The sequence below is a fragment of the Festucalex cinctus genome, chromosome 4 (assembly GCF_051991245.1).
Source record: "Festucalex cinctus isolate MCC-2025b chromosome 4, RoL_Fcin_1.0, whole genome shotgun sequence".
NCBI lineage: Eukaryota > Metazoa > Chordata > Actinopteri > Syngnathiformes > Syngnathidae > Festucalex > Festucalex cinctus.
The window spans coordinates 13,404,679-13,431,761 of record NC_135414.1 but is presented as its reverse complement, the minus strand read 5'-3'; the positions used below and the strand labels follow the sequence as shown (position 1 = coordinate 13,431,761).

Here is a 27,083-nt window from a genome sequence, read left to right as displayed (position 1 = left end):
CATTTAGTACATTCAGAATTCAGTACATTGTAAATATATTGTCAAGGCCCCCAAACCTTTTTTTTTCTTATCCACATCTATGTGCAGGGTTATTATTTATTTATTTATTTTAAATTGCTTAAGGTTACAGTGGTTTCATTATTAATATACTTTTCAGCAATACTTTAAAACTCTGCATTGTTTTTAATGAACACTTAGGCTCACTTCATTATTCAACATTGGTTATTATGGTGGTCTTTGGACAGATAAGTTTTTTTTTTTTTTATGTGGTACTTTTGGAGTATATTAATCATTAATTTAAAATACATATCCAACATATCAATTCAGTAAGTTTGGCAGCTGTACAATCTCACAATTGTGTTCTAGTATAACGACTCGAAACGGATGTATAAAAAAACAAAACAAAAAAAACAAATGCTGATGTACCAAGGGTATATTATACCATTGGCTACTGGAAGCATTTTGCTCACCTTTTGACATGGCCACATTTTAGTATGTGTTTTGTCTTTTCTTTTATAGTTGCATTGGTTCCTGCGATTACCACGATGTCATTTCCTCTTGAAGCACAGGACGTTAAGACTTTTTAAGAGTTGAGAAACTTGAAACCGTTTGCACCACCAGTCAGTGCGTCTCTCCGCCGCCAAAGCGTCTAGACTGGCACATGATGACGGGAATCAGCCAACCAGTGTGAGAGAGAGAGAGAGAGAGAGAGAGAGAGAGAGAGAGAGAGAGAGAGAGAGAGAGAGAGAGAGAGAGAGAGAGAGAGAGAGAGAGAGAGAGAGAGAGACTCCAAAATAAAAGCATTAGCTACAAGAAGGTCATGCGACATGTTAACTCAGAGGTGAATGCATCTCCATGCATCTCCTCTAATGACATCATGTAGGCCGCAACCTTTTGATAGAAAACGGCACATGTACAAATTCATGTCATCGCAACAAAGCGCACGCTCAGTTACTGCAGTAGTCATTTTAATTGTTTTTTATGTTCTAGAGGTGTCTTCTTATACAATTTACTATAATTACGACTTTGCTACTGCGTTACATCTAGTCGGTAACAGACTACACCACATTCTGATTTGCAAATGAATTTGGGTCACATTTTTGCCAGAGGAAATTAAATCCATTGTAAACCAATATCCTTTTCATGTTTTCCACCTGTATTTGTTGAATCATTTGCCAGTATTGTCACACATTTACAGAGTTGGACATGGAGCTCGATCAAGGCATAACCCACTAAACATTGGACGTCCTCTGGACGTGCAGATCATGTCTGTATTACGTCGGTTGGTCGAAGACCAGTGCTGGACTACTAAGCGACGTGCAAATTAAGTCCATTATTTGGACGTCTAATTATGACCCCATTTGGACCATGGATACGTGACTTTTTTGGACGTCACAGGGATTTAAATGCAATGTTATTGTTATCCATCCATCCATTTTCTTGACCGCTTATTCCTCACAAGGGTCGCGGGGCAATGTTATTGTTATCAATATTATTTAATCAATTTAGTATTATTTTTTTCTGTGATAAAACTAATGTATTGCTATTTATTTTTTTTGAGTTTATATCTAATGCAGGTATTCACATATGAACATGACAAAGAAGTGAACTAAACATCTTTTAGGGACTTGCAGCTGTATTACTCATAGCGTGGAGGAGTATGTATTTATTTATTTGCATGTATTCGTCATTATGTATGTATTCTACTAGCATTGAGGAAGAACTGGGTAACGCAAATAAAGTCAAATGTTTGTCTTTGGTTTCTTTTAATTTTTTAACTAAACATCTGCACATGTTTACAATATTGTTTAAGACCTAATTATTCAAAGTTAAATTTTCTTGTAAAGTATTTTGCTTAGGGCCGGGCGCCTTGCAAGTTAAGGAGCTTTTATTCTGAAAATACATGCGGAACAAGAATTGTGTTCCTATGGCTTACTTGACGCTGCGTGTCTCTTCCAGTGCATGCCGTGTGTTATGAGTGCGTGTGTGCCGGAGGAGAACTTGTTTGCAGTAGACTGGAGAGGAACCATTGCAACTCAGTTTCCAAGAACAGAAGCTTTCCTTAAAAAGTGCGAAGCCTTATTTTCGGATTTTGTAACGGGATTATCACGGGATTTCTCTTTACTCGGGATTGTCGGAGCGGAAGTTTTCTTGTATATGGATGGCGGAGTTTCCAAAGCAGGAGGCAAACTCCTGGCAGCCTCTTGGATGTAATCCGGCACGTTGCTGCTTAGATGCTGCCAATTCATAGAATTAGTGCTCCTGGCGGTTAACTATGGTTCGAGGACTGTGCGCGGAATGCGGAGTTGAATGAGTTGAGGTTCGTTTGAGTTGAGTCGCCAAACGTTGAACGTGTGCGTGTTTCACGTGGAGCTGTGATGTCGAAGTGAACGCTTTCTCTCCCAAATGCCGCGCGTGAGCCGGAGGACGGCCACCCCCGGCTGCGCATGTTTGGCGCACCGTTCACCATCAGCAAGTCTCGGACGCCGAGTCTAAAAAAGCCCATGTGGCACCCTCCGAGAGCCGGACGGGACCGACGCGACGCATCCGGGACGGTCTAGGTTGTCGTATGTTCAGGTCGAGACGCTCCGGGCTCGTACGGCGACTGTGGAGAAGTCGTGCGCTCACCCAGAGCGATGGAAGCGGCCGAGCTGAGGGAGGATGTCCGTGTGGCTCTGGGATGCCAAGAAAGGAACAGGGGCCGGTGACACACGCCGGGGGTGATCCCATCGGGGAAGCCGGGGAGAGGGAGGACGGGGAGCAGGCTGACGACGACCGGGGCACCTCGGACCGCACAGGATCTCGCTGTGGACAGGAGGCGGACAGGACGGTGACGTGTTGTTTGTTTGGGGAGTGGGATCTCAGACCTCGGAGCCCTCACTCGGCCCCCCAACAAGACAACAGGAGCCCCTGTGAGTGTGACCTCGTGAATATTACCTACGCTTTTCTCAAAAGACTGCCTGAGCGAAGTCTGGATCCCTTGCTGAAGGCTGTGGAGTCCAAAGGAGGGGTGCCCAGCGAGTGCGTCATGGTGCCCGGTACTGAGCTGCGGTTCGGGGCTCATCACGTCTCACCTCAGTACCTCCTGGGCCGGATGTTTCGATGGAGCGACCTGCCGCTCTCGGCCCGGCTCAAAGTGCTGCACCACTGCCAAAGTTTTGAAGATGAGGAAGGTGGAAAGGTGTGCTGCAACCCTTACCACTACAGCCGGTTGTGTGGGCCAGGTAAATATCCATCCACCACCTGTCCGTCTGTCTGTCTGTCCGTCCATCCATCCGTCTCTATCTATCTATCTATCCATCTATCTATCTATCTATCTATCTATCTATCTATCTATCTATCTATCTATCTATCTATCTATCTATCTATCTATCTATCTATCTATCTATCTGGAGGTGTGTTACTCCCCAGTGGGCCTTTTGGGACCCCATTTGGTGAACCTTGACACCAGCCCCACAGCTAATCGCAATGACGCATGCCATCAATGGGAGCCGAGTTTGACACAAGATGTTACGCGAGTATGGAAAGCCATTTGAGCATGTATTTGCTATTCTTGATATCCAGTTTTAAGGGGCAGTCAACTCAAAAATCTCAACAATAATAATGTCTGCTGCGCCATAAGTCTAAATAGTGTATTCTGATTACTATTTTGTTCATGGAATATGAATTAAGCAGAAAAATGCACCCGTTTTTATCCATCTCATTTGCCACTTGCTGTTGACTGAAAATGATATTACTGTTGCTCACAGCTCACCTGTTTTCTGCGTTTGGTCATGTGATATTCAGAAGCTGAGCCGTAACTTAGCCCTGAGCAACTATGATGTCATTGTCAGTTGACGACAAGGTGCAAAATGGCCACCTCCTGAGATTGATAAAGACGGGTGGATTTCACTGCTTTTGTTGTTTTGTCTTTTTTTTTTTTTTTTTGCCGTACTAGAATAAAGTGTAATTAAGCAGCCACTTATCTTTTTGGTTTGTTTTTTTTATTTTGGTCATGTGACATTCATAAGCTTAGCCATGATTGGTCATTACCTGAGTAACTGTGGTGTCATTTTCAGTCAACAGCAAGTGGCAAAATGGCCGCCCCGAGTTGGATAAAAAATTTGCTGCTTAATTCATATTCCACAAACACAATATGCCGTAGCATTTAACCTATTGTAAATATTTTGTTTGGGCTGACTTCCTCTGTAAATTGCATATACTAATGTCACACTGAGTCTGAGAGTACACAATAAAACGTTACTGTGCTGCATTAGTAACACACTGTCTCACTACAACTCACAGTTGTTCTTCTATTTGTAGTGTGCAGAAATAGTAGTAATTCTGTAAACTTTACTAGTCAGTCACAGTTGTTCAACTAGTGCACTCTTCCTATAGTGGACATAAAATGCACACTAGTACACATGAACCTTTATGTGGAAATCAAGGATAGTGATAGCCTCAACCCTTCTCATACATTAACATTTGGTACATATTGTTCAGGAATCAAATTGTTTTGGTTTCCTTACAAGTCATTAGGCATAAGGCAGATAGTCAAAATGCACTAGAAACAAAATAAGTGACACGAAACAAGCAACCCATTTTTCGGATAAAACAAACAAACAAAAAAAAAAACTCTTTTATTCCTCCAGACATACAAACACAACTTTTACAGACTGTTTAAATTTGTTCCAAAAAACTTGCTGGCAACATGATCCGACTGAAGGTCGCTCTCAAGTTGCAACTAGGTTCTGTTCCCCCCCCTTTTCTGTCTCCCACTGACAAGGAGGTCCTCTTCTTGTTATTTAGGTGAAGGAGTGCCGATAATATACAGTTTGCATAGAGCTGGCGCCAGACTGACTCGCTGGGTATCTGACAGAGGACTCGGCAATTACTGCCTGTGCTCTTAAAGGGGCCGCACACTCTATGTCAGCTGTGTAGTGAAGGGATAGAGCCTGCAAATGCAAGAGTTGCGCTGTTTTCGATGCAGCACAAATCATAATATTATTTCAATAACATACACAGTATGAGTATGATAAACATGACTGCTACGGGAAACAAAACAAAGTGATCATTTCAACTCTCTACATATTGGTGTGTTTTGTTCCAGAGTCACCTCCTCCCCCCTACTCGGTGTCCCATTCGGATGAACACAAGCCACTGGGTGAGTTTGGCAGCAGACACACGACAAGGCAGTAAATGACAGGCGTCGTCATCTTTCAGACTGACACATTCCCTTCTGTGGTTGACATCATGGCTTGCAAGTTAAATTACAGGTTGAAAAATAGCATTTGACTAAAGATGAATCTGATGCTTAATCACATGCTTCCACTGAGTGTTTGTCAAGGATATGAAATGTCAGTCCAGGTACTAACTACTAACTTTAACCAGTGGGCCATGATAAACAGTAAGCTATTGAAAATGGATGGAAGGATGGATTTTAAAAAAGATTTTCTGGTTTTGTTGTTAACCAAAAGATACCTCTTAGTCCAATGTTTTAAAAAAAATGGTTGGATGGAAAGTCATGGAAATTGAAGTAAGCTTTCAGGGTCAAACTGCCACCATCCTAAATCATTTTGATTGCATTAATACAGCTATCAGTGAAATGTAAAAGAAATGACACACTGAATAACTTTAATGATGAATGGAAATTATAATGTGCATCTAATTGGTTAACATTCTCAATTAACCTTTTTCAGTAGTAGTCAAATAAATACTAAAACCTTAAATTTGAAAGCAAGTAAGAACACATACTGTCAGTGTGCTGACTTCATGGAATGTCCCGTGTTTATGCCGTCAAAAAAAACTGGTTTGCGAGTAGTTATCAAGCTTTGTGCAACTTGAGAGATGATTTTTACCAGAAATATTTGGTCAAGTTCCTAATTATACAGTATCAGACGTATTTAAGGTAGGCATAGTAGGGCCCGATATTCAGCATTTTGACCAATAACGGCATTATCCATTTTGACGAATCATACGGCCGATAATGTCATGACTGGGTCATGCAAAGGTTATGTTTGGGTCATGCAAGGGTTATGTTTGGGTCATGACCGTGTGGTCAAGTGTCTGTTTTGAACTGAGGTCAAGTGTCTGTACTGAACTAATCTAACAGCATCTAGTTTCAACTGGTAATACGCTATGTGATATCAGAAGCTATGTGACGTCAGGAATCTTTAATCTCTTGATCGAGTCAACAGCCAATCAGATAATTCCATGTCAGTCCTGTTACCCACATGTCTAGCCACAACCAATCAGATTGATTCACCGTCTGTATAAGCTGTCTGAGAAGTGTGTATGGTTGTCAGATTATTACCTCTGTTCCTCTGTGCAACTTGTTTTTTTCTCGTCTAGTCAAGTTTGTTCCACGCCTCTCGATGTGAAAAAATAGTTAAAATCTTATTTTTGTGATCCAAATTCCAGAACATAACAGATAATTGATTAATTTAAAGAAGCTTTGGCGGGTGGGGGGAGGGGCGGGGGGAGTCAGGGAACTCGTTTTTTTAATTTTCATAGATGCTTCTGATCTTGGGAACTCTGTACCTTTAGTTTTTGCTTGAAGTTAAAACTAAGATAAGTAAAATTTTGATACTTCAGATATTTTTGAAATGAAAAAAAACCCCAACTATTTATTGTAGCATACAACAGGGAGCTATTTGCTTAAGTTTTTATTTAACCTTTGAAGACATGTTACTGCCCCTGGTAGAGTCCTGAACTTTTTGTTAGATTTGTAATTGATTAATTGAATAATTGATTAATATATTGTTTTAAATTCCAATATTTTACAAAACCTAAACATAAATAAAATAATAGCTGGAGTTTGTATTCTTTAAAATTTTGAGTTCCAATATTTTTACTTTTAGTGAAAATAAATATGGGCTCCAAATATTGGTTATCGGCGTCATTGATTGCTAATAATCACGTATCGGCCCTGAAAAAAAAAACCATCGGAGTCCACAGTATCATAATTTATTGACCAAAAACAAAGAAATGGCGCCACAGTTGTTTCATTAATATGAGCTTCATGGGAAAATGTTTCCATTAATCAACACAGTTTCATAAATTTGTAATATGCTTTCCCTTTTTCAACATTTTCCAGACTCTCTACTGTCTGACACTGAAACTCCGCCCCCTCCAATCACGCCGACCGACTACACAGGTGAAGTACATTTCAGTAATTGCAAATCTTCATGTTTGTCCACTCCTGTCATGGCAATGAACTTGTATTTGTTTGTGTATCATATACCTCTCATGTAAACAAGCTTGAAAGCAATCACGGCAAAAAGTATTTGTGTGTTTTCGTGTAATGCCCCCCGCCCCACCCCTACTTTCAGAACATCTGCATGGAGTGATAAGTTATTGCGGTGTTGCAATGTTGTGCCTTCCTTCCTATTTTCGAAGGCTGTTACGATAACCCCAAAGCCTGCAGCATAAAGCGTCTATTGTCAGCGAGGCATGGGGGACTTTAGTGGGGGTCCGGGGTCTCTCACTACCCCAATGCTGCCTTACACTCCTCCTTTCCCCATCTCTCTTTTCCTCTCTTCACCACAGCCAAATATTTCACTGGGATGAAGTTGCAATAAGATCCCCGCGCATACACCCAATCCCCTTTGCCTCTCCAAGCACCCATCCCCCTCTTTCTTCCCTCAAATCCCTCCATTCCTCTCGGCAATTGAGCAGTGGAAAGAGACTTGTATTTTGGGGGCGGGGGGAGCCTGGCGGTTGTGATCTGGCTTAGGTGTAGAATTTGTGTGTGTATATGTGGAAGGGGGCAGCTTAAGGTTGCGCTTGGCCAGGAAACAGCCCCCTCTAGATGATGAAACTGGAGCTTTATTTGTTTAAGTGCTGAGGTCGGCCAGAGAGGTCCGTGTAGTATTAGAAAAAAAAAAAAGCCCACAAACCCACTCGATCACGATCTGGACTCAGTTGTAGAAGGTGCTGAAAGATGAATGGGCATCTATGAAGTCTGCGTAGCGCTGTCACGGCATCCCAGACATGTCCGACGTACAGCTGATGTACTCATCACTGTCTTGCCTTGTTGTCACGAGTGTTGAAGGCCGCCTGTTCCTGGGCTGTGGGAACCTCCCCATGCATAGTTCGCTGGTTTTATGAGGTTTTCAGCCAGATAGTAGTGTCACTGTAAAGTAGTAAAGGGGCATCTGCCAAATGTTTTCAGTATATAGCAACGTTTCTCAAACTTTTTCAGCTCAACTAGAATTCTGGCTCCTCCATGGACTGTAAATGCTTCAAATGTGTCTATGTCATAACAACAACATACAAACCTCAACACATTACATGCACACCCAACTAATTGAAAGTTGATGCCACAACCTCCATAAATTACCTGTCGTTGATTACCAAAAGCATTTTTAGGTTTTTGTTGGGGTTTAAGAAATACAGTACTTGACTCATTTAGCCGTTTTCACCAATAAAACGGTGGTTGTAGGATATTTTGTGGACCCGTAGAGGAGCTACAATACATAATTCACAATTAAAAAAAAAAAAAAAGAAAGAAAAAGCTTTCCTAGCTACTCAAAACGGCTTATATTTCCGCGTAGTAATCATTTTAAGCAATTATGCCATTACCAGAGCTCAAGCGGTCAAAATGATGGCTCTGGGAGATCTATTTAGTAGTTTTAAAATTCTGATAGACATAGTGTTATAGCAAGGAGATTTGCTACTTTGCCCTCTTTACTTAGCTAGCTCGCTTAGCTATAGGATGCAGCTAAATTCTTGTCAATGAGGATTTATTATGAGCCGCAGTAATCAACCAAATTTTTATCAGTTTGGCCACAATGCGTAGCGGTATCCTGGTTAATCAGAAAATCCACCTGTTTTTATCCATCTCAGGGGGCGGCCATTTTGCCTTGTACTACTAATTGCTGGCCACTTAAAATGACATCACAATACCTAAGGGCTCAGACCATCACGGCTCACGTTTTCTGTTTTTTTTTTTTTTTTTTTTTTTTTTTTTTTCACAGGTTGAGGACTTTATGATGTCATTTTTAGTTGACGGCAAGTGACAGTACAAAACAAAATGGCCGCCCCATGAGTGGGCGCATTTTGCTGCTCAATTCATATTCCACAAACGCAATATTAATCGGAATACCATGTTTAGACTCGTGGGGGCGCATAGAATATATTATAAAGAGAATTTTTGACTTGACTTCCCCTTTATAAACATTAATATTGTGCTTGATTTCTAATGCAGTGAGCTGCATCAAATTTAGGTATACAACAGGAAAATGCAGTTCAAAATTCCTCATTCTTGTTCAAAATGGTTGAATGTCAGGAGTTCACTAATATTGAGAGCGTTCAGAATATTTAGCAACATCTGTCATGATTTGATGCTCCAAATAAAGATTGTCCTTGTTGTAGGTCTGCGCAATATTGTTCTTGTTGGGCATGTTGTGAATTTTGAAGGCTGCTTTTAGAAAATGAATGAATGAATGAATGCTTCAAGGGTTTCTGCAAGTCTTTGGCAGCAATCAGGGCTTTGTTTCTTGCTCATTTAATCTGTGTGAATGTTTGCAAGTTAGTCATTCATCTACTAAAAAGCGACAGGCGACAATCAATGGTCGGTCTGGCTCTGTTTAGGAAGTCTAAAAAGTCAACATGCACATTTCAAACTAATAATCAAAACCATGATTATTTTCCTCCTTTTATTCCACACCATTTTGTGAGTCTGATCCAAATTACACACACAAAACACAGTGATGTTTTTGAAGGAAGTTAAATGAAAAGGTTGCGAGGGAGTCGACGTTAGAAGGCGATTTGCTCATTGTTTTCAAGGTGAACCGCAACAGGAGGCACCACTGATTGTGCCTGGCGACTTGAGCAGAGCTAGATTAGTTTCCTTACAGACATGCCGCGTGTCGTGTTTGTGTGAGAGCACGCATGTGTGTGGTCCCAGCTCCCCTGCCCCCCACCCCACACCAAACCGCAATCGCGCTCCTAGTGGAGCCCAGGGCTGGAACTTTTATTCAATACACAAGAAACAAACAGCTCTGCATATTGTTCTCATCTCAGACTTTGTTTGGCACTTTATGAGATGCTCTAGTGGCGATACAGGTGGTTATTCACAGGAGGTGAACATCTTATTTTGTCAATGAAGAGGATGAGTTTAAAAGAAGAAAAAAAACATTAGCTGTCTCCTTTGAATCCATTGTGAGTCTTTCACTAAATAGCCTGTGATGTTTTCTACACAACAAATATGCTTTGGGCTTCTCCTTTAAACCAGTTATTTACTTGAGGTTTTGGACTAAAAAGCAGCAGCAGGGTGTGGTCCATACATACCTTTGCCCTGGCCTCTTTTATCATTCAATCAGTTAATGTTCCCTTTAAACACAGCTTACAGCACAGCTCTAAATATGGAAACTTTGGTAGACTTTTATCCCTCATGTGACACCATCAATTTTGATCATTCAGCTCTTATTGTCACTGTGTGTGTTGTGCGTTTTGTGCGTGTGTGTGTCCGCGTGTGAGACAGGGAGAGACAGAGAGGAATTTCTGCCATGACTCGGTGATAAGATCGTTTCGGTGTGCTCAAATAGGGGTTCTATCAGGACAAGCAAACATGCGATCACGCACATGCATGTGTGAGTTCAACGGAAGTCGGTTTTTGCCTTTCTTGTCGTTCATTCACACATGTGCACGCATGGCTTGGGAAACATAGTTTACTCGATTTTAGTCATTTGGTATAAGGGTGCAGAGTAAAACATTTGTGGTGTTTCCATTTGAAGAAAATCGGACTTTTGCGTGGTCTCCCCGTGCTTGCGTGGGTCTTCTGCTTTCCAAAATATGTTACTCAGGTTAATTGAAGACTGAATTTTCTGAAGGTGTGAATGTATGTGAGTGTCTCGCCTGAAGTCAGATGAGATAGGCTGCAACTCACCTGCAATGCTACTGAGAATCGATGGAAATATGAAAGTTCTTATTTCGTATCAAGGTTTCTTCCTTTTTTTCTCCTTTCTTCCTTGTCAGTCATTAGTCTGTGACATTTTTTTTTTTTTTTATTCCAATGCCTTATGGCAGGCATGTGTCACTTCTCCCCGATCGATCCAAATTGCAATAAGCAACTTTATAGATCCAAATTCTTGTCATAAAATATTTAAATACTAATAAGTATATTGATGCTGTATGTTATTGGGGAAAAATACTGGAATACCAAACTTCTGTAATTAAAAGAATTGGTATAATAATTTGTGACTCAAACGAACAGAGAGGTAGGGCTGGGTATCGATTCCAGTTTCCTCAATCGATTCAATTTCTATTCACAATAGTTCAGTTCGATTCGATTTGGATTTTTTCCGATTTGATTCGCTTCAATTCAATCCAATATTGATTAATTATGGAAAATCAAGAACATAATAAAAAAAGGCTTAGGCAGTAACTGTTTTAAATGATTTAGTTTATTAAAGAAAGTAACACGTTATAATCACATAAATGTTACACAAACATTGACATCAACAAGGATGAGATGAAAATGTTTTCATAATTCAAATTCAATAATTGTACATGTAAAGTAAAAAGATTGTCTTAAAGTGCAATAATTCAGGAGGTGTTTCATAGATGTAAGAACATACTTTTAAATTCATATGAACAGTAGATTTCAAGAAAACAGTAAGATACAAAAAAATTGGCCTTTAAAATTACATTTTCTTATGAATTTATGGGGAAAAAGATATTCAAACAATCGATTCATGGTTTTGTTAATCAATATCAGGCTCGAAAAGGAAAATCAATTTCCTGTGCTCATTGTTCGATTTTTTTTAAACACATCCCTCGTGGTATTTTCTCCCTAACGCTCACAATTTTTCTCTGTTTGTGCATGTATTCGTTTGTGTGGGTGTGTGCGTGCGTGCGCGTGAGTGTGGGTGTGTGTTTGTGTAAGAGAGAAAGAACCAAATACAAATTTAAGTGAACCCTCATATTTGGCAACATTTACACAGTTAAATAGCACTTCCTGTATTATGCTCTTATTCTGAAAGACAATGGACACCACTTCCCACAGCAGAACACCTGGTAGCTTTCTCCGATTAACATCACATAGAAACAATAGACGCATTCTAGGGCTGCTCACTTTGTCATTGACATTCAGAGCCAAACGAGAGGTACCACGTACCTCGAGGCACCTACATCATAAGATCTTTTGGGCATAACTTCCCAAGTAATGACTGACTTTGGGGCATTTTCTACAGGTTGTCTGTGTATCGTTAGCAGAGAGATAAATCCTGATATCCTTTTGCTGTCCCAACCAAAACACACACAGTGAAGGAATAACAGTTCATGGGCAACAAATAGGTGGCCGGTGGGCCAAATGCATCACTACTGTAAGAATTAAGAAGCATGCCTCTCCCACCCCTCATGAGATTTTGTTGGTTTCTTTTTGTAAGCTGAGCAAGGTATCAGCCAAACAATCGCGTTTCTAAGCCCTGTCTGCACTCAGTGCAGCATTAAGCCCATGAATTGGCTCTTTGACTGATGGGGCACAGCCCAGGAATGTTGGGAAGTTGGGAAGGTGAGGGGGAGTCGGGTCTGGCTGCAAAAGAGGCGGGAGAGGGGGCCGGTGGGGTCTGACTGACTCTGGAGAGTGACATCTGATACATGTTTGAACATATCACCGTTAATAGTTAAGACACAAAGAGAGGAGCCGACATTCTTGGAAGTTTGGAAGACGGTTTTAAGAGAGTGCTGTTGAAGTGGGCTCACAAGAGGTGAAATGTTCCACGTTAGTCGACACTGTTTGACAAGTTTTGGTCAATGTTTGATTGGGGCTCACGTCCACATCAGACAATGAGCATGAATATTAAATTAGATTCCAGCGCAGAATCCAGGAAGAATCAATTCCCGAGGTATTATTAGGACAGATGTAAAAATAGTCCAAACCGTAGACATTCAAACGGTGCTGTGACCAACTTGGATGTGTCTGCTTAAGCCTGGTCGGGTCGTCTTAGTGGCCTGTTTGCTGGCACGCGTGTGTACAACTCGAGCTTTTATGCCTGACTGAGACACATTAGGCTATGGAATTCGAAATCAAGGGTTGGACCATTAACTGTTTGCCATTTCCTCAAATATTTTCCATCACTGCCCTTTTTTTTCAACACTAGCTTCTAAGGACACAAACTCACGCATTGGTGGGATTTTTGTTTCAATGCAGATGGGTTTTCGCATCTTAGACTAAATGGAATTTATGTTGGTGTAATTTGAGCTGGAAGCTAAAATAAGAAAAAGAAGAAGAAGAAGAAGAAGAAGAAGAAGAAGAAGAAGAAGAAGACGAAGAAGAAGAAGAAAAGTCATTAAAACAAGACCTAAATTGACTGGTTACAATATAACAAGGGCACTGATTACCAATGGGGCGTTATAAATCATCTTTAAAATGATCTGTCATAGTTTTTTTAGGGAAATTGTGTGTATGTATGTGGTACTTATAGGTGGTTGCTTAAGAGTTTTGTATTCACATGTGTCTCGGTCAGAAAAAAATTGTATTGAACATCCCTAACCTCTAATCTGCTAACCCTAACCATTTTAATAATAAAATAAAATGTATTGAATTTAAGTTCAGATTCCATTTTCAAGTGTAAAGCGCAGTACTGTACAGCATCATACTGAGAGCTTTTCCTAGCAATCACCAAATATTAGACACAGCTGTCTCTGTATGATGCAGTACAATACATCTGACAATATGAATCAAAACTGAGGATTCTTATTTTTGTAAATTATACACTTTCACTTGAAGTCATTTATCGTGTAAGTGGTTATAATGCTGTGATTGGTTGGTGTATTCTACTTTTCCTCCCAGTGAACTGTCAAGCAGCTAAGCTAACATGCTAATAGCTGCTGATGTTAATGTATTCACCAGATCTTAGTTCTGTTTTAACCACTTATTGCCAAATACATGGTAATTTGCGCTAGTGTTAGTGTCTAAATTAAAAATGAAGTTCCCATTACGGTATATTTCCAGTCTTTCACCACAAATGTTGGGTTATCCAGTCAAGCTCAAAAACCGAATACCTCAGAAGCGGCACTGGCTTTCCACTGGCTCATTAGTTTGAGGATAAGGGGCTGTCTCCTTTTGGTCATTCCAAGACAACATGGTATCATTGGCATGATGCTTGGTGGATTTGCAAAACTAGTTATGTATTTCTAACCTTGTTGGAGGTAGTGGAAGTGACGTCAAGCGACGAGCAGTATTTGGCTAACTACTGCCGCCTAGAGGCTTGGCATGCATGTAAATGATCTTAAAAACCACTGATCTGAATATATGACTGTATAGCCAATAGGTCTTTTGAAGTTGCGAGGCCGCCATATTGCTCCTCCCTAGAAACGTTTCTCAGCATACGATCCTATACATTTGTAATATCGAAATTGGAGAATATTTGAGACAGTACGTACTAGAAACAGCATGATTTATGGTGTTTTAAACTTATTTAACATGAACAAGAGGACTTACAACTTACGTCAACGTGTATAAATGATATGTTTAATGATGTTTACAGGAGGAAACTTGTATATTTTTTATATGAAAGAATTATAACTAATTTAACAAAAGATGCCTCTGCCAAATCTAATATTGGGGTCTATGGAACTGAGAGATAAAAGCAAAAGGGGGTCTTCAAAGCAGCACCTACTGTCCGTTTGTTATTTTTATTTTTATTTTTTTTTACTTGTTAAAAAATAGTGAAAAACCCCACACCCCACCTCTGGCCTTATACTAACTGCCTACGAGCTAGCTGTATATATCTCATCTGTACATATACCGTATAGCTTGTACAGTAGTCTGCTCATGAGGTGGGAGGAGCAAAATGGCTGCCCTGTGACTTCAATGGCTTGCATGGGTGTGTATGGGCTATCCAGTCATATATTCAGCTCAGTGTTAAAAACGCACTTCTGCATTTTTGTGAATGTTATTAACGAGGCAGTGTGGTCGGATTTTTTTTTTCTACACGGGGAGGGGGCGTAAATTTGTTTATAAAATACCTAGTGTGGACAAGGCCTACCGGTAAGTCACTTGCATTTTGGAGATGCGATGAGATTTTGAACATTTGATAATTAATTTTGTTTTAGCACGACTAAGGGGTAGAAATGTTGTCCAGCCTCTTGGAACTTTTGAAGTGAAGCTTTAGGATCTCTTGATTCTGTCACCATTGAAATTGTACCCACTGCAGGACTAATGAAAGATTTTCTTCTTTGTCCTTATTGTGTCAGATCACAAACGAGAACTGATCACGCGTCCTCCAGCTTTACGACCTCATCCTCAATTTCATGCCTGACTTTTTGTCAGCTCCACTTACTGATTGTATGTCTTCTCTTGCCTTTTGTGTTGATTGAACACACTTGTAATTCCATGGAGTTTAGCTTGTCCTGCTTTTCTCGACGTCTTTCCAGTTTGCTGCCTTAGTCCATGTTGTCAGACCTTCACAATTTAAAATAAGGTTTAAATTACAGGACTGGCTGTGGCTTTCCTTTGTTCCCTCAGAGTTTCTGCCAACTCGCAATTTGGCTTTTAATGGAATCCTGCCATGCTGCTGAACTTAAAGATTCTTTGCAGATGTTGAAAGGCACTGACTCGATGAAATGTAGGCCAGCGTGCCCTGCGCTGCGACTGTGGATGCAATGCGGAATGACTCCAAATGTATTTATCTTGGAAAAGCAACACTCACCTTGTTTTCACAAGCTGCGGCGGCCTTTTTCTTTTTTGTGTGTCAGCAATATTTACCGAGTCATCACGGAATCATCTCATTTTCACGAAGGCCACACGAGAGACACGACTTTGAGAAAGTTCATTTTTATCCAATATTCAAAAGTTGTGCTTGCAGCATATGGTTACGCCATGCTTTCGTTTTGACATTAATATCATAACAGGTCTAAGTCTTTTACTGACATCATTGTTATGATGCAACGCTCACAGTGCTTGTGTCTATATGTAGCAACGAAACTGTATATTCTGTTTGCTGACCACAGTATCCATGCTGGAATTTCATACTCATTTAATTCTCCCTAATGAGCCATTAGTCAGAATTTCTTCCTCGTAGTGGAACAAGTGGATGTGTTCCATCACTAATGTGTGTAATTATGTTGTGAGGAGTGAAGGCCATATAGTCGGCCCACGTGAGACTCAATGAGACACTTGTCAACTTGACCTCCATGGCTGGCTGAGGAGGAGGGAGGAAGTGTCAAGGAAAAGGGCTTGTCCAGGAATGTGTTGGAAAGGGGGCATGGCAACTATCATACAACCCCCCCCCCCCCCCCCCCCCCCCTCCCCTCACTTTTCACTCTCTCCCCGAGTGTATTCCCATTCAAATAATCAATAAGCCAGACAACTTTATTCATTTTAAGATTTATGTTTCTATATGAATTTGGCACTCGCGATCTGTGCTTGTCTGTGAAATTACCAACATCGGGTCTAATTCGCCTGTTGCGGCCTCCAGGCTGCGCTAAGCCTGACACATATCCTAGGCCAGGGGTCTGCAACCTGCAGCTCTGGAACCACATGTGGCTCTTTATTCCCTATCCTGTGGCTCCCTGTGGATCTCTAAATAAAAATGTAAATAAATAAATAATTGTTACATTGTTAGTTGTATTTTTTTAAGATAAAATGAATTAATGATTTAGATTTAAAAAAAAAGAAAAAAAAAGAAAAATTAAATTTTCCAAAAATGTCAGAGACCAAATTTTTAAGTTGTCAGAAAAAGATGAATAAAGTTTTTAAAAAATGATCTAAAAGTGTCCAAAAAGTGACCATAAAATATCAAAAAAGGAAGAGGAAAAGCAGAAATTTATCATTAATATGTCTGTGAAATTGCCAAAAAATTTCAGAGAAATGAATAAAAAGGCAGAAAAGAAAATGTTCAAAAACTAACCTAAAATGTCCAAAAAACAAAAGAAAGGAAGAAAATTAAATATTTTTGGAATTGCCAAAAAAAAGTCAGAAAATGTATTTTTTTTAAAAAGCCAGAGAAGAAAATGTTCAAAAAGTAACTATGAAATGTCCAAAAACAAAAGAAGAAATTCCAAGAATGAAGTGTCCATAAAATCCGCAAAATTTCCGGGGTGGGGGGGCGTTTTTTTTTTTTGTTTGTTTTTTTTTTGGGGGGGGGGGGATACGGGGCCAGAAAATGAACATATGTCTATACAATTGCCGATAATTTCATAATTGTAGCAGAAAGTCAGAAAAAGTCTGAAAAATAATAGAGAAAAAAAATCCAAAAATGGAAACGGAAAGGTTGAAGAAAATGAATGTCGAAGTATTGGATGCTGCATATTTTGGTGTTGTGGTGCAGCTCTAATTAGCATCTGGACCCCCAGTACTAATTTAGACTAACACTAACAATGTTTAATTCATCACAATCTTCAAATGTTTTGCGGTTCCATACAGAATTTTGGTTATTTATTTGGCCTAAAATGGCTCTTTTGACAGGGAAGGTTGCTGACCCCTGTACCTAGACCAAGTTTGGTTAGAAGAGGTGAGTCTATTAAAAAAACAAAAAGTCTACGCACAAGCTTGCAAAAGTTGACATGTAATCATAATCAATGTTAGGGCTGCACAATATATCGAAAAAATATCGATATCGCGATATTGGCCCTTGCAATATGCATATCGCAAAGGCACGCAATAAGTTTTATATGGAATTTTATGCTTTTTATATGAATTTGACCAGTCAGATGCTAACTAAAATGTTCATCGCCATTCAATAGTTGAAAATTATCAAGACATAATTACAATTAATTAACTAAGATTACATTAAGGTTGCTTATTTTGCCACATGAAAAATGTTTTTCTTTCATTAGGTTACAAAAATGTAATTTCTTTAGGTACATGTTAAATATCGCAATAATATCGATATCGCTATGTTCAGCAAGTATATCGCATATTGCATGTTTTTCCAATATCGTGCAGCCCTAATCAATGTGATCACTCCTCCCACCATTTTATTTGTACTGGATACAATAAAAGTAATAACCTGAAATAATCCACAAATCAAAGCCACTGGTACGCTTGACCATTCAATAGCACGTGCTAATTATTGATGATAACCGACATTTAGCACAATAAAAATAAGTAGAGTGGCTCGAAATAAGTGAGGAAAATTGCTGTAATTGTAATCTAATGTGTAATGTACCACAACAACATTTTCAAAGTACTTCAGTGAGTGGCCTGTAAAGGTTCAGAAACTTGGTCCAATATTAAATTGTGGCAAGGCAAAACTTCTTGGTGGATGATATAATATTTGGCCGTCCAGTCGACCAGGACGAATGATGCATGTCAAACCTGAAGAATTCCTTGGCCCGACTTGCAGAAATGCAGGAAACTCGTCACATTCTCTCTTCCTCTGGAATAATTCTTCTAGAGTCGCACATCGGTGGAATTCTACTGGCATACTCAGATTCTTAAAAAGTTGGAAAGCGCCAGAATAATGGAATAATACTTGTTTGTGTTGTTAAACAAGAAGCATGGGGGTCTTCTTACACTGCAACATAAAAAGATCACATATGGAAAAACTGAGAGGGAGCAGTGTGCGTGTTTGTGGTTGACTGTGCAGCCAATGTCTGGCGATAACGCAGTCGTCTGATGGCAGAGATAGTCAAGACGCCAACTGGATTTGTGGTGTGCTGGATTTGAAGTTGCTGCTTAATTATCCTTGTCCCAAACAAAGAAAATAAAATTTGTTGCCATAAGGGGAGGCGGGTTTGCTCTTCTTTGAATTTGCTAATTCTAATACTGATTTTGGGGGAATTTGAGGCAGCTTGGAGGTGACTGACAATAGTCAGTAGCTGAGTTCTCATCTCTTTTTCCCCGTGCAAGACTAAAACCACCCACTTCTTTCAACACAGTGGAAGAGTCTAATAACTGGAGGGGAATCTAATCCTTGGCAGTGGATGAAAGACAAGGGTCTCCCTCACTCCCACTCTTTCTCACAGTCTTTCTCTCTTCATTTTTTCCATGGATGCTAGTTATGCTTGGCAGGCCAGGTTCTCTCTCTCTCTCTCTCTCTCTCTCTCTCTCTCTCTCTCTCTCTTCATTTTCCAGTTCCCTTTTTCACTCACTTTTTTTTTCCACCCTTCAACTTCCCCAATTTCTCCCAACTGTATTCCTGCTCCCCTGCAGGTTGAGGTGGGTAACAGGAAGCCTCACTTACCGTGACCTGGAAACTTGTGAATTCAAAAGAGACAACAATTCAGCTCTCACGTCCATATTTTATGTAGCTGAGTGGAACATTCATTGCCGTGCTTGTAAGGAGAAACAATAAATTTTACCCTAAAATGGCCTACTAGCGACCAGACAGCCAAAACACCTCAGGCTGTGCTTTTGTAGACGGCGCATGTGGAAATGCTGGCGTATCCTGATTTCCCTTCAGGCACAAGTCTTGATGCACTTGATTGGGAATTTGGTTGATCATTCTGCACCAGTCTGCGCTGTGCGAGGGTGTGTCTATTTTGACACGTGCCCGTCGCGTCTAACAATTTGATGGCAGAACATTGTCTAAGCTATACACCTGCTTGGACCGCTTATAAGTTTGATGCAGTAGGTTGACTGTGCTGTAATATAAATTTGGGAAATTTTTATTATTATTATTATTGTTATTATTATTATTATTATTATTATTATTATTACTATTATTATTATTATTATTATTATTATTATTATTATTATTATTATTATTATTATTTTAGTTTTAAAATCATTACAACACCCAGCACAGTTATGATGCATGATATATATTGGCTGTGGCCAATTTTAAGTCATATTTCATAAGGGTACCCGCTCATGTTGTTTGTTGCCACACCAGCTAAGAGCAGTGACGATGGTCAGGTCACTCACGGATCACTCTGATCCAGAGATGTCACCATGCGAGGAGTGCGTGTGCCACATTTAAAAGAAAGGAGCCGTCCACAATCGCGCAAATGACGCACGCCTGAAATATTACCAACACTCGGTCTCACCCGCCTCCGAGATCGCGCGTCGTGACGGTCTTGAAAATAGAGCTTCTCATGTGGTGTGTTAGCATTAGCATTCCACAAGTAGAAGAAGAATGTCCAAGAGGAGATGGTCACATACCAGAACGCGTACTCTCGTCAGCGTTAGGCATACACTTGCTGGCGAGATGACGAGGGGCAGCTCTGGAAGCTTTTCGAGCAGCAAAGTTTAAGCACCACTAATGAAAACCAGCCCTGCTGGTTCACTTGGCTGAGACAGTGCCAGCACCCGAAATTGATTTCAACAAGACAAGAAGTAAAATTTGTGATTTTTCAAGGGTATTTGGACGAAAGCATATCACAGACATGTTGTGAAGACTCCTCAAACTTTTCTAGGGAAATATAATGCATATGTCTCTTTTGAGTTGCAAATTAACTATAAAAATCAGGCACAATTGTCTGTGATGGTAAGACAGATATTATCTATACAGAGAGCCGGATAGTTTTGTGATGTCTGATGAAGATATCAGTCTTCTGTCTGTTGCTTTATATTGCCAGGCCAAACATGAAAATATTCTGTAAATATTGGTGTTGCGCAGCCTGCGCTGTGGCAAAATGATGAAGTAGAATGTAGTGTAGTGTAACACATTTGTGAGAAGACCCAGGTCAAGAGAGGAAGCTAAAAAACAAAAAAGTATGTTAAAACACTCTGTATGAGGTAGCCTGGAATGTTTTACAGTGAGATTGGCACTAAGAGACAGTGCTTTTGAAATGAAACAACAAAGGTTACTTATCTAATTGGTAAACAGTGCTGTTAAAGGTTGGCTGGCTTTAAATGCTTGCAGGACGCTGTAATTGCTAGCAGCCCTCGCATCCAGATGAATGCGTACAGGCACGCACAATCTCCCAGACACACACTTCCTTGGCCCAAACATAAACATACTGATAACCTCTCATTTTAACCCGTCTTAAAAAATTCCATTGAAGAACTCGGTTTCCCACAAGCTCCTCCCCCGCCGCTGCGCTCTCACACAAGCTCATTCTACCTTGAGTTGGATAGGAGCCAAGCTGAGCCTGATGACACTAAGAACCGTGCCAGAAACATTAAACATGACATGCCGCGCGCCACAAATTCATGATTGATCTTGTTTGTATTTTGCTTTTGACGTCACCGAATAAGTGGGGCTATTGGTTTATTTTAAATATAATTGCGCGTCTGTTTTCTGTTTCCAAGCGCTCCTCGTTTTCACTTGGCTCCACAATGACGCTTTTGTCAGACTTTATGGACATAATTACATGTCATAAGACAAGAAACAAGAAAAAGACAATAACTTGATCATCCTGTCAGTGATGTCAAAGAAAAATCCCCCTGCACTCCAAGAAATAACTAGTTAAGAGAGTGCAAACCTCTGCCAAGAAAGTTCACTTCCCAGTCACAATTTAACTGGCTATCTACATACATACTTTTGGATTACTGCAAGTCAAGACTCTTCTTCTATAATGGGGTGGTAAGTTAGAGATACTGTGTGCTCTTTGTTGTCTGAGCAGGGGTGTCTCATTACATGTTGAGGTGATTTATTCACTTATTTGCTGCTGCTGATTTATATATCTCGTGGGGAAGTCGACTACAGGCAACTGAAAAGTGTTGTTTTCAAAGACTACATGTTAATGTGATTTGACAACTTCATGTTACGGTACGTTGACATGACAGGGAAGCACATTTTTTCCTTTGTGTTTTTGAGAAGTCAATTTGGAAGAACAACCAATGTAATGTGCATTCCAGGCCAGTAGTTGGCAATGTCACGTCAAGAAACACTACACGCATTCACACCTCCTACTTGTCCTCCAGGGTCGCCGAAAACCATTTTAAAAATTCCTTTTGTCTGCATATATCGGGTTCAAATGTGAGTAATGTGTCTTGGCCTGACGCCAGAGTGGAGTAATCTTATCTAAATCCACAACGGCCCTGTGGTCCGACATTTGTTGTTTTGGCTTCGGCGGACTCCCACATGCCGACACAAAATGCACGCCCTCCACTTTCACAAATGACCACGTCAAGTCTTTAGACTAGAATTTACCTTGAGACCCGTTTATGAAAAGAATAAGGGCCAGAATGGCATTTGTATGGTTTAAGACAAAAAAAAAAAACAGTGCAAAAGCCAATGAATACATACTGTATACTCCATTGGGCAAATAATAGGCTTCAAAGTTATCTGTGTTTGTATTTTACAGGGTCAAAAAGATATGATATACATATTTGGAGCAACAAAAAGCATCTTTGAGTCTACCAGCATAGTGTCAGGTCATTGAACCGTTTACAGAAGGTTCTTTTTTTTTTTTTTAAATCAATACATCATATATAAACAAATTCTTAACCAGATGAAAGACCAATTTCTAATGTGTACATTTTGTATTTGTGACATTTTCATATTTTGTGTCAGTGCAGAATTATAAGCAATCAAATAAGTGTGAACATGTGCTAAGTTGGCAAAGTTGTCTCACTATATGGGGTAAGATGTCACAACACGTTGACAGACATGTTGCCCCAAGCTATGTTTGCAAATATTAGCTCTAGTTTAAAGTTAACTTAAAACAGAGCAATGACTGAAGTATGACAAGATGCCGCAATCTGTCCTCTATTAAGTCCTGAAGGTAGGAGGAAGATGTTTGTTTGTTTCAAAATATATAAAGTTCAGTTTTTTTTTTTTGTTTGTTTTTTTGTTTGGGTTATGCAAAATGAGTTACTTGGCACTCGTCTCAGCTCCCAATGTGCTATTCTCTTCTCTGTCAGGACATGACCCATGACCATGTAAAGGAACAAAACCAGAATAACATTTGTTTTTAGATGTGCCCTCTGGAGGAGAAGATAACTGCAATGTGACAACTTACCCATGTGACAACAAGCCCCAGTCTCCCCTACAATTTGATAAAGAACTGGACTTTACCTGACCTAACCTGTGGCATGACAAAGAAAGAAATCTCTTCAGCTTCTAGTTCTAGTTCTCATCATGTCTATTTGTTAAAACACTTGAACTGTTAAAAAGCTGCAGCCTTCCTCATGGTGTATGCTGTTTGTTTTATTTCTACTTAGGGAAGAAAATATGCTTGTGAGGTCATAAAGTCTAGCTGTATTTCCGCAGACATGTTTGTGTTACCTTATTACAGGTGCGTGTGTAAGAGTGTGTGTGTGTGATTTGAGAGCTGCAAAAAAAAAAAAAAAAAAACTCCAGCCGCAGGAGTTGCCAGCCTGGAATGCACTAATGACACACGTGGTGCTCAAATGAGAAGTGCAATTTTGTGTGCATGTGTTAGTGTGTATGTGAGAGTGTGTATTCGTGCGTGATAATGGTTTATGTTTGGAACCACTAAGCCCACTTTTTGCGTGCATGAGAGGTGCTATCTCATCACATAGTGTGCGCTTATTTTGCACAAACACACATTTCTTGTCCTACAGTCCCCCCCCCCCCCCCCTGCCAAATAAACGCCTCACTACCCCCCAAATTAAAATGGCCGCTGCTCAAAGGTAGCACACCTAATCTCGATACCAGTTTCACCCGAATGCAGCTTGTAAATTTAAGAAGCGGGTAGCGTTCTGGTGGTAGAAGAGGGGGTGCTCCAGTGGAATATGACAGGAATGGGGCCATGGGCGCATGGGTCTTTAAATCCTCTGTGTCAGTAGAGTCTCTGGAGAAAAATAATGGCATCACTCTGCGAGGGAGTTAATGTGAGCTGATAGCATGAGGGCTTGAGGGGGGGGTCAAGGGTTCACAGGCTTGCACTAGGTTGACAGAGAGCTGAATGCTTCCCACCCCTCTTGTCTTTGCTGCCCTTCACCTTCACTCCAGTGCAGGATGTGAAGGAGTGATGAGGAAGGAGGCGGAAGTTCACAGTTGACACTCCTCTTTGAATACACACAAAGGTGCCAAATAAAAAGGAAAAGTTCAAAATAACAAGGCAAGTACAGTATAGCTAGATCCGTACCAAGACCTCAGACTCAGATGTCCAAAGTAGAGATAGACCGATAAGGTTTTTTCGGGCCCGATACCGATACCAATTATTAGTAGTGAAGGATGCCGATAACCGATATTTGGAGCCGATATTCATTTTCACTAAAAAGGGACATCAACATTTGGAAAAAATACAAACTCCAGCTCTTATCTTTTTTTTTTTTTTTTTTTTTTTTTAAAGCATATGTTTATTGAGCAACTTTTAGGGTTAGTAAAATATTTTTAAGGGTTTTTTTTTCTATACGAAATAAAAGTCTTCCAAAATTAAAAAATATCCAAAGTATTAAATTTTTACTTATCTCAGTTTTAATTTCAACCAAAAACAGAAGGTGCAGAGAGTTCCCAGGGTCGACAAAAATGAAAATAAAAACTTTTTTAAAACATTTACATTTAAATTAGTTTCCTGAAGTTAACACTTAAAAAAAAAAATGGATCTATTATCGGCCATATGATTCGTCAAAATGCCCGATGCCGATATTTCTCAAAATGCTAAATATCGGCGCCGATAATCGGCCCAGCCGATAATCGGTCTATCCCTAGTCCAAAGGGTTTTGGTTCCCGTGGTTTTTGTTAAGAAATGCTAACTGGAAGATACAGTAGATCATCTGATGCAGTGTCGTCTTGTCTCATACCATCATACCGCCTTTTGAAACCAATTTTCCTTGAATGTAACTTCAGATCCTGTCTGAACATAGATCAAAATATTACATACATTCCTGAGCGAGATTTAAAGCAAAGACTAAAGAAGATGATAAATCACAGTATCACAAAACAGCCCTTGGGCATGTTTCCTCTCATGTAGGCAGAGGAAGCTATTTCCAGTCATCATTAATATTACAAATGAGGGGATATTGACAAGAGTGAAAGAAGAGTTTGAAACGTTTAGAGCTCACGAACTGCCCGTTTACCACTGTCAGTTGTAGCTACATATGTATCCGTGTAGAAAATCGTACATTAAACACTTGTTTGACAAATACTCTATTCATTTTTATATGCATTACATGGTCTTCAACAACGAACAACAACCAAATTAAGGTTATTAGTGACCGATAGGGGGAGTGCGCAGCATTCTGCATTTTTTATTTATTTTTTGCCTGTATGTTGCTGGCATGGTTGATATTAGGCTTTACACAATCAGGATTTTGATTACTGATCAACACGTATGATAAAAATATAATCATCAGCAGAATGCGTAATATACCTTTTAAAAAAACTTTTATATGTAATCTACATTCATTGCTGCAATTCGTTGGGCATGGGGACTGGCCTGGCCCACAAATATCGAGAATCCTTGAATGATTTGTCAACTGATATGCATGGAGAGAAAAAAAATCAAAAAATGTTGATAAACATTAAATATAACATGTAATGTCTTATTTTGTGGAGCATATCATTTATGTCATTGATCGATTGGTCAAATTAAGACATGACAGCCGATTACCGATTTTGTATAAAATGCTAAATATCGTCCATTCCCGACCTAGCCAATTCGGTCGCTGTAAAGTCTAGTTGATATATAAGATAAGATATATTATTTGTACTAACTAAATCATTTTCAGATCATTTAAGTGATGTTGGATAATTTTCAGTGGTACACTGGTTCCACTCTTTCAACCGTGCTCACCCTTGTGGACAACCACACTTCCTGTATTTTCGATCAAATGATTTGCACCCTGACTCTGTCAGCCACGGCCACTGTGAATTATGATTAGGGATGGGCGAGTACCGATATCAGGTATCGGTGTGATCCCAGCCTTATTTTAAGGTATCGTACACTTGACGGTGGCCAATACTGGTATCGGCCTCCCTCTAGTGGCCGTTTTACAATCAGTAATTAGAAATGAGAGGAATTGCTATGAAATTCTTGCAATTTTAAGGAAAAATACATATATATGTTTTTTTTAAATTTTTGTTACATTTTATTTTAATTCATTTTTTATTCCATTTTATTAATACATTTACAATACATTTATTAGGATTAATTATCTGTCCTTTTTTATGTACTAGTGGTATCTGTATCTGGGATTGGTGACTACTCAAGAGTTGGAGTATTAGTATCAGTCTGAAAAAAAAACTGGTATCGAACGGCCCTAATTATGATATTCAACTTTCATGGTGTTTGCACTGACAATTGTATACGATAAATAGAATTTCTTCCTCTTCTTTTGTCCCCTTCAGAGACCGGTACCTCCCTTGGGTCCCTGGGCTCCTCGACCTCCAGCGGACATCGTTCTCACTGGTGCAGCGTTGCCTACTGGGAACAGCGCACACGCGTGGGCCGCCTCTACCCGGCCTACGAACCCTCGCTCAGCATCTTCTATGACCTACCTCAGGGCACGGGCCTCTGCCTCAGTCAACTCCACACCAACGCCAACTCTGGTCGCCATGACAACCGAGGCAGCCACGGCCCATCCGTGCTTCCAGGCTACTCCAGCCACGGAGGGAACAGCAGCGGCGTCCAACAGATCCGCCGTAAAATCGGCCACGGCATCGTGTTGAGCCGCGAAACGGACGGCGTGTGGGTGTACAACCGCAGCCAGCACCCGGTGTTCGTCCACTCGCCCACTCTGGACCTTCTTAGCGCTCGAGAGCTGAGCGTCAAGAGGGTGATGCCGGGCTTCTCCCTCAAGATGTTTGACTATGAGAGCTCGGACTGGATGGCTGAGCATGGCGTGAAGCCTGAAAGCCAGGAGGGGCCCTGGGACCCCCACAGTGTTCGTATTAGTTTTGCTAAAGGATGGGGCCCCTGCTACTCCAGACAGTTCATCACTTCCTGCCCGTGCTGGCTCGAGGTGCTGCTTAACACCCACAGATAGCACCCAGCCTGGATCCCAATTGTAACCTACCAAGATTTAATATAAAGCTTATATATTTTATAAAATATATTATCATGTAAATACTTCATTTCGTTATTTTACAATGCAACTATTTATGTATAGTCGTGTAGATGGACAAAACAAAAAGGAACAAGAGTATGCACTTTTCATTCTTTATACATGCATTACAGAATTTCTGTGTCATTTTGCAAATGTAAAGATACCCAGTTTGTTTTCATAATTTCACTATTTCAAAGTACGCCTTACACACGTGTCAATAAAGCATTTGTATTAAATTAATATTCAGTGGTGTCATCTTCTGAAAGTGCTTGAACACAAAAGGATAGTTTATTGGCATTCAGCACTC

The 27,083-nt window shown here is 40.1% G+C and overlaps 2 protein-coding genes across 2 annotated transcripts in view; one reads left to right on the top strand and one right to left on the bottom strand.

Annotated features, from left to right (window-relative positions):
* The window catches only part of LOC144017443 (retinaldehyde-binding protein 1-like), a 179,125-nt gene that overhangs the window by 31,952 nt on the left and 120,090 nt on the right, over nucleotides 1-27,083 (bottom strand). The gene's annotated exons all lie outside the window — the stretch shown is intronic.
* On the top strand, nucleotides 1,984-26,994 carry LOC144016957 (mothers against decapentaplegic homolog 6-like). Its single transcript, XM_077518163.1, has 4 exons — nucleotides 1,984-3,224; nucleotides 5,090-5,143; nucleotides 7,076-7,135; nucleotides 26,079-26,994. Exons 1-4 carry the CDS (start codon nucleotides 2,570-2,572, stop codon nucleotides 26,714-26,716), a joined length of 1,407 nt encoding a protein of 468 aa, XP_077374289.1. The 5' UTR covers nucleotides 1,984-2,569; the 3' UTR covers nucleotides 26,717-26,994.

Coding starts and splice junctions, on each gene's coding strand:
- LOC144016957 (XM_077518163.1), top strand. CDS start 2,570: ATGTTCAGGTCGAGACGCTCCGGGCTCGTACGGCGACTGTGGAGAAGT. Junction 5,144..7,075: donor GGATGAACACAAGCCACTGG/GTGAGTTTGGCA, acceptor AACATTTTCCAG/ACTCTCTACTGTCTGACACT. Junction 7,136..26,078: donor CACGCCGACCGACTACACAG/GTGAAGTACATT, acceptor TGTCCCCTTCAG/AGACCGGTACCTCCCTTGGG.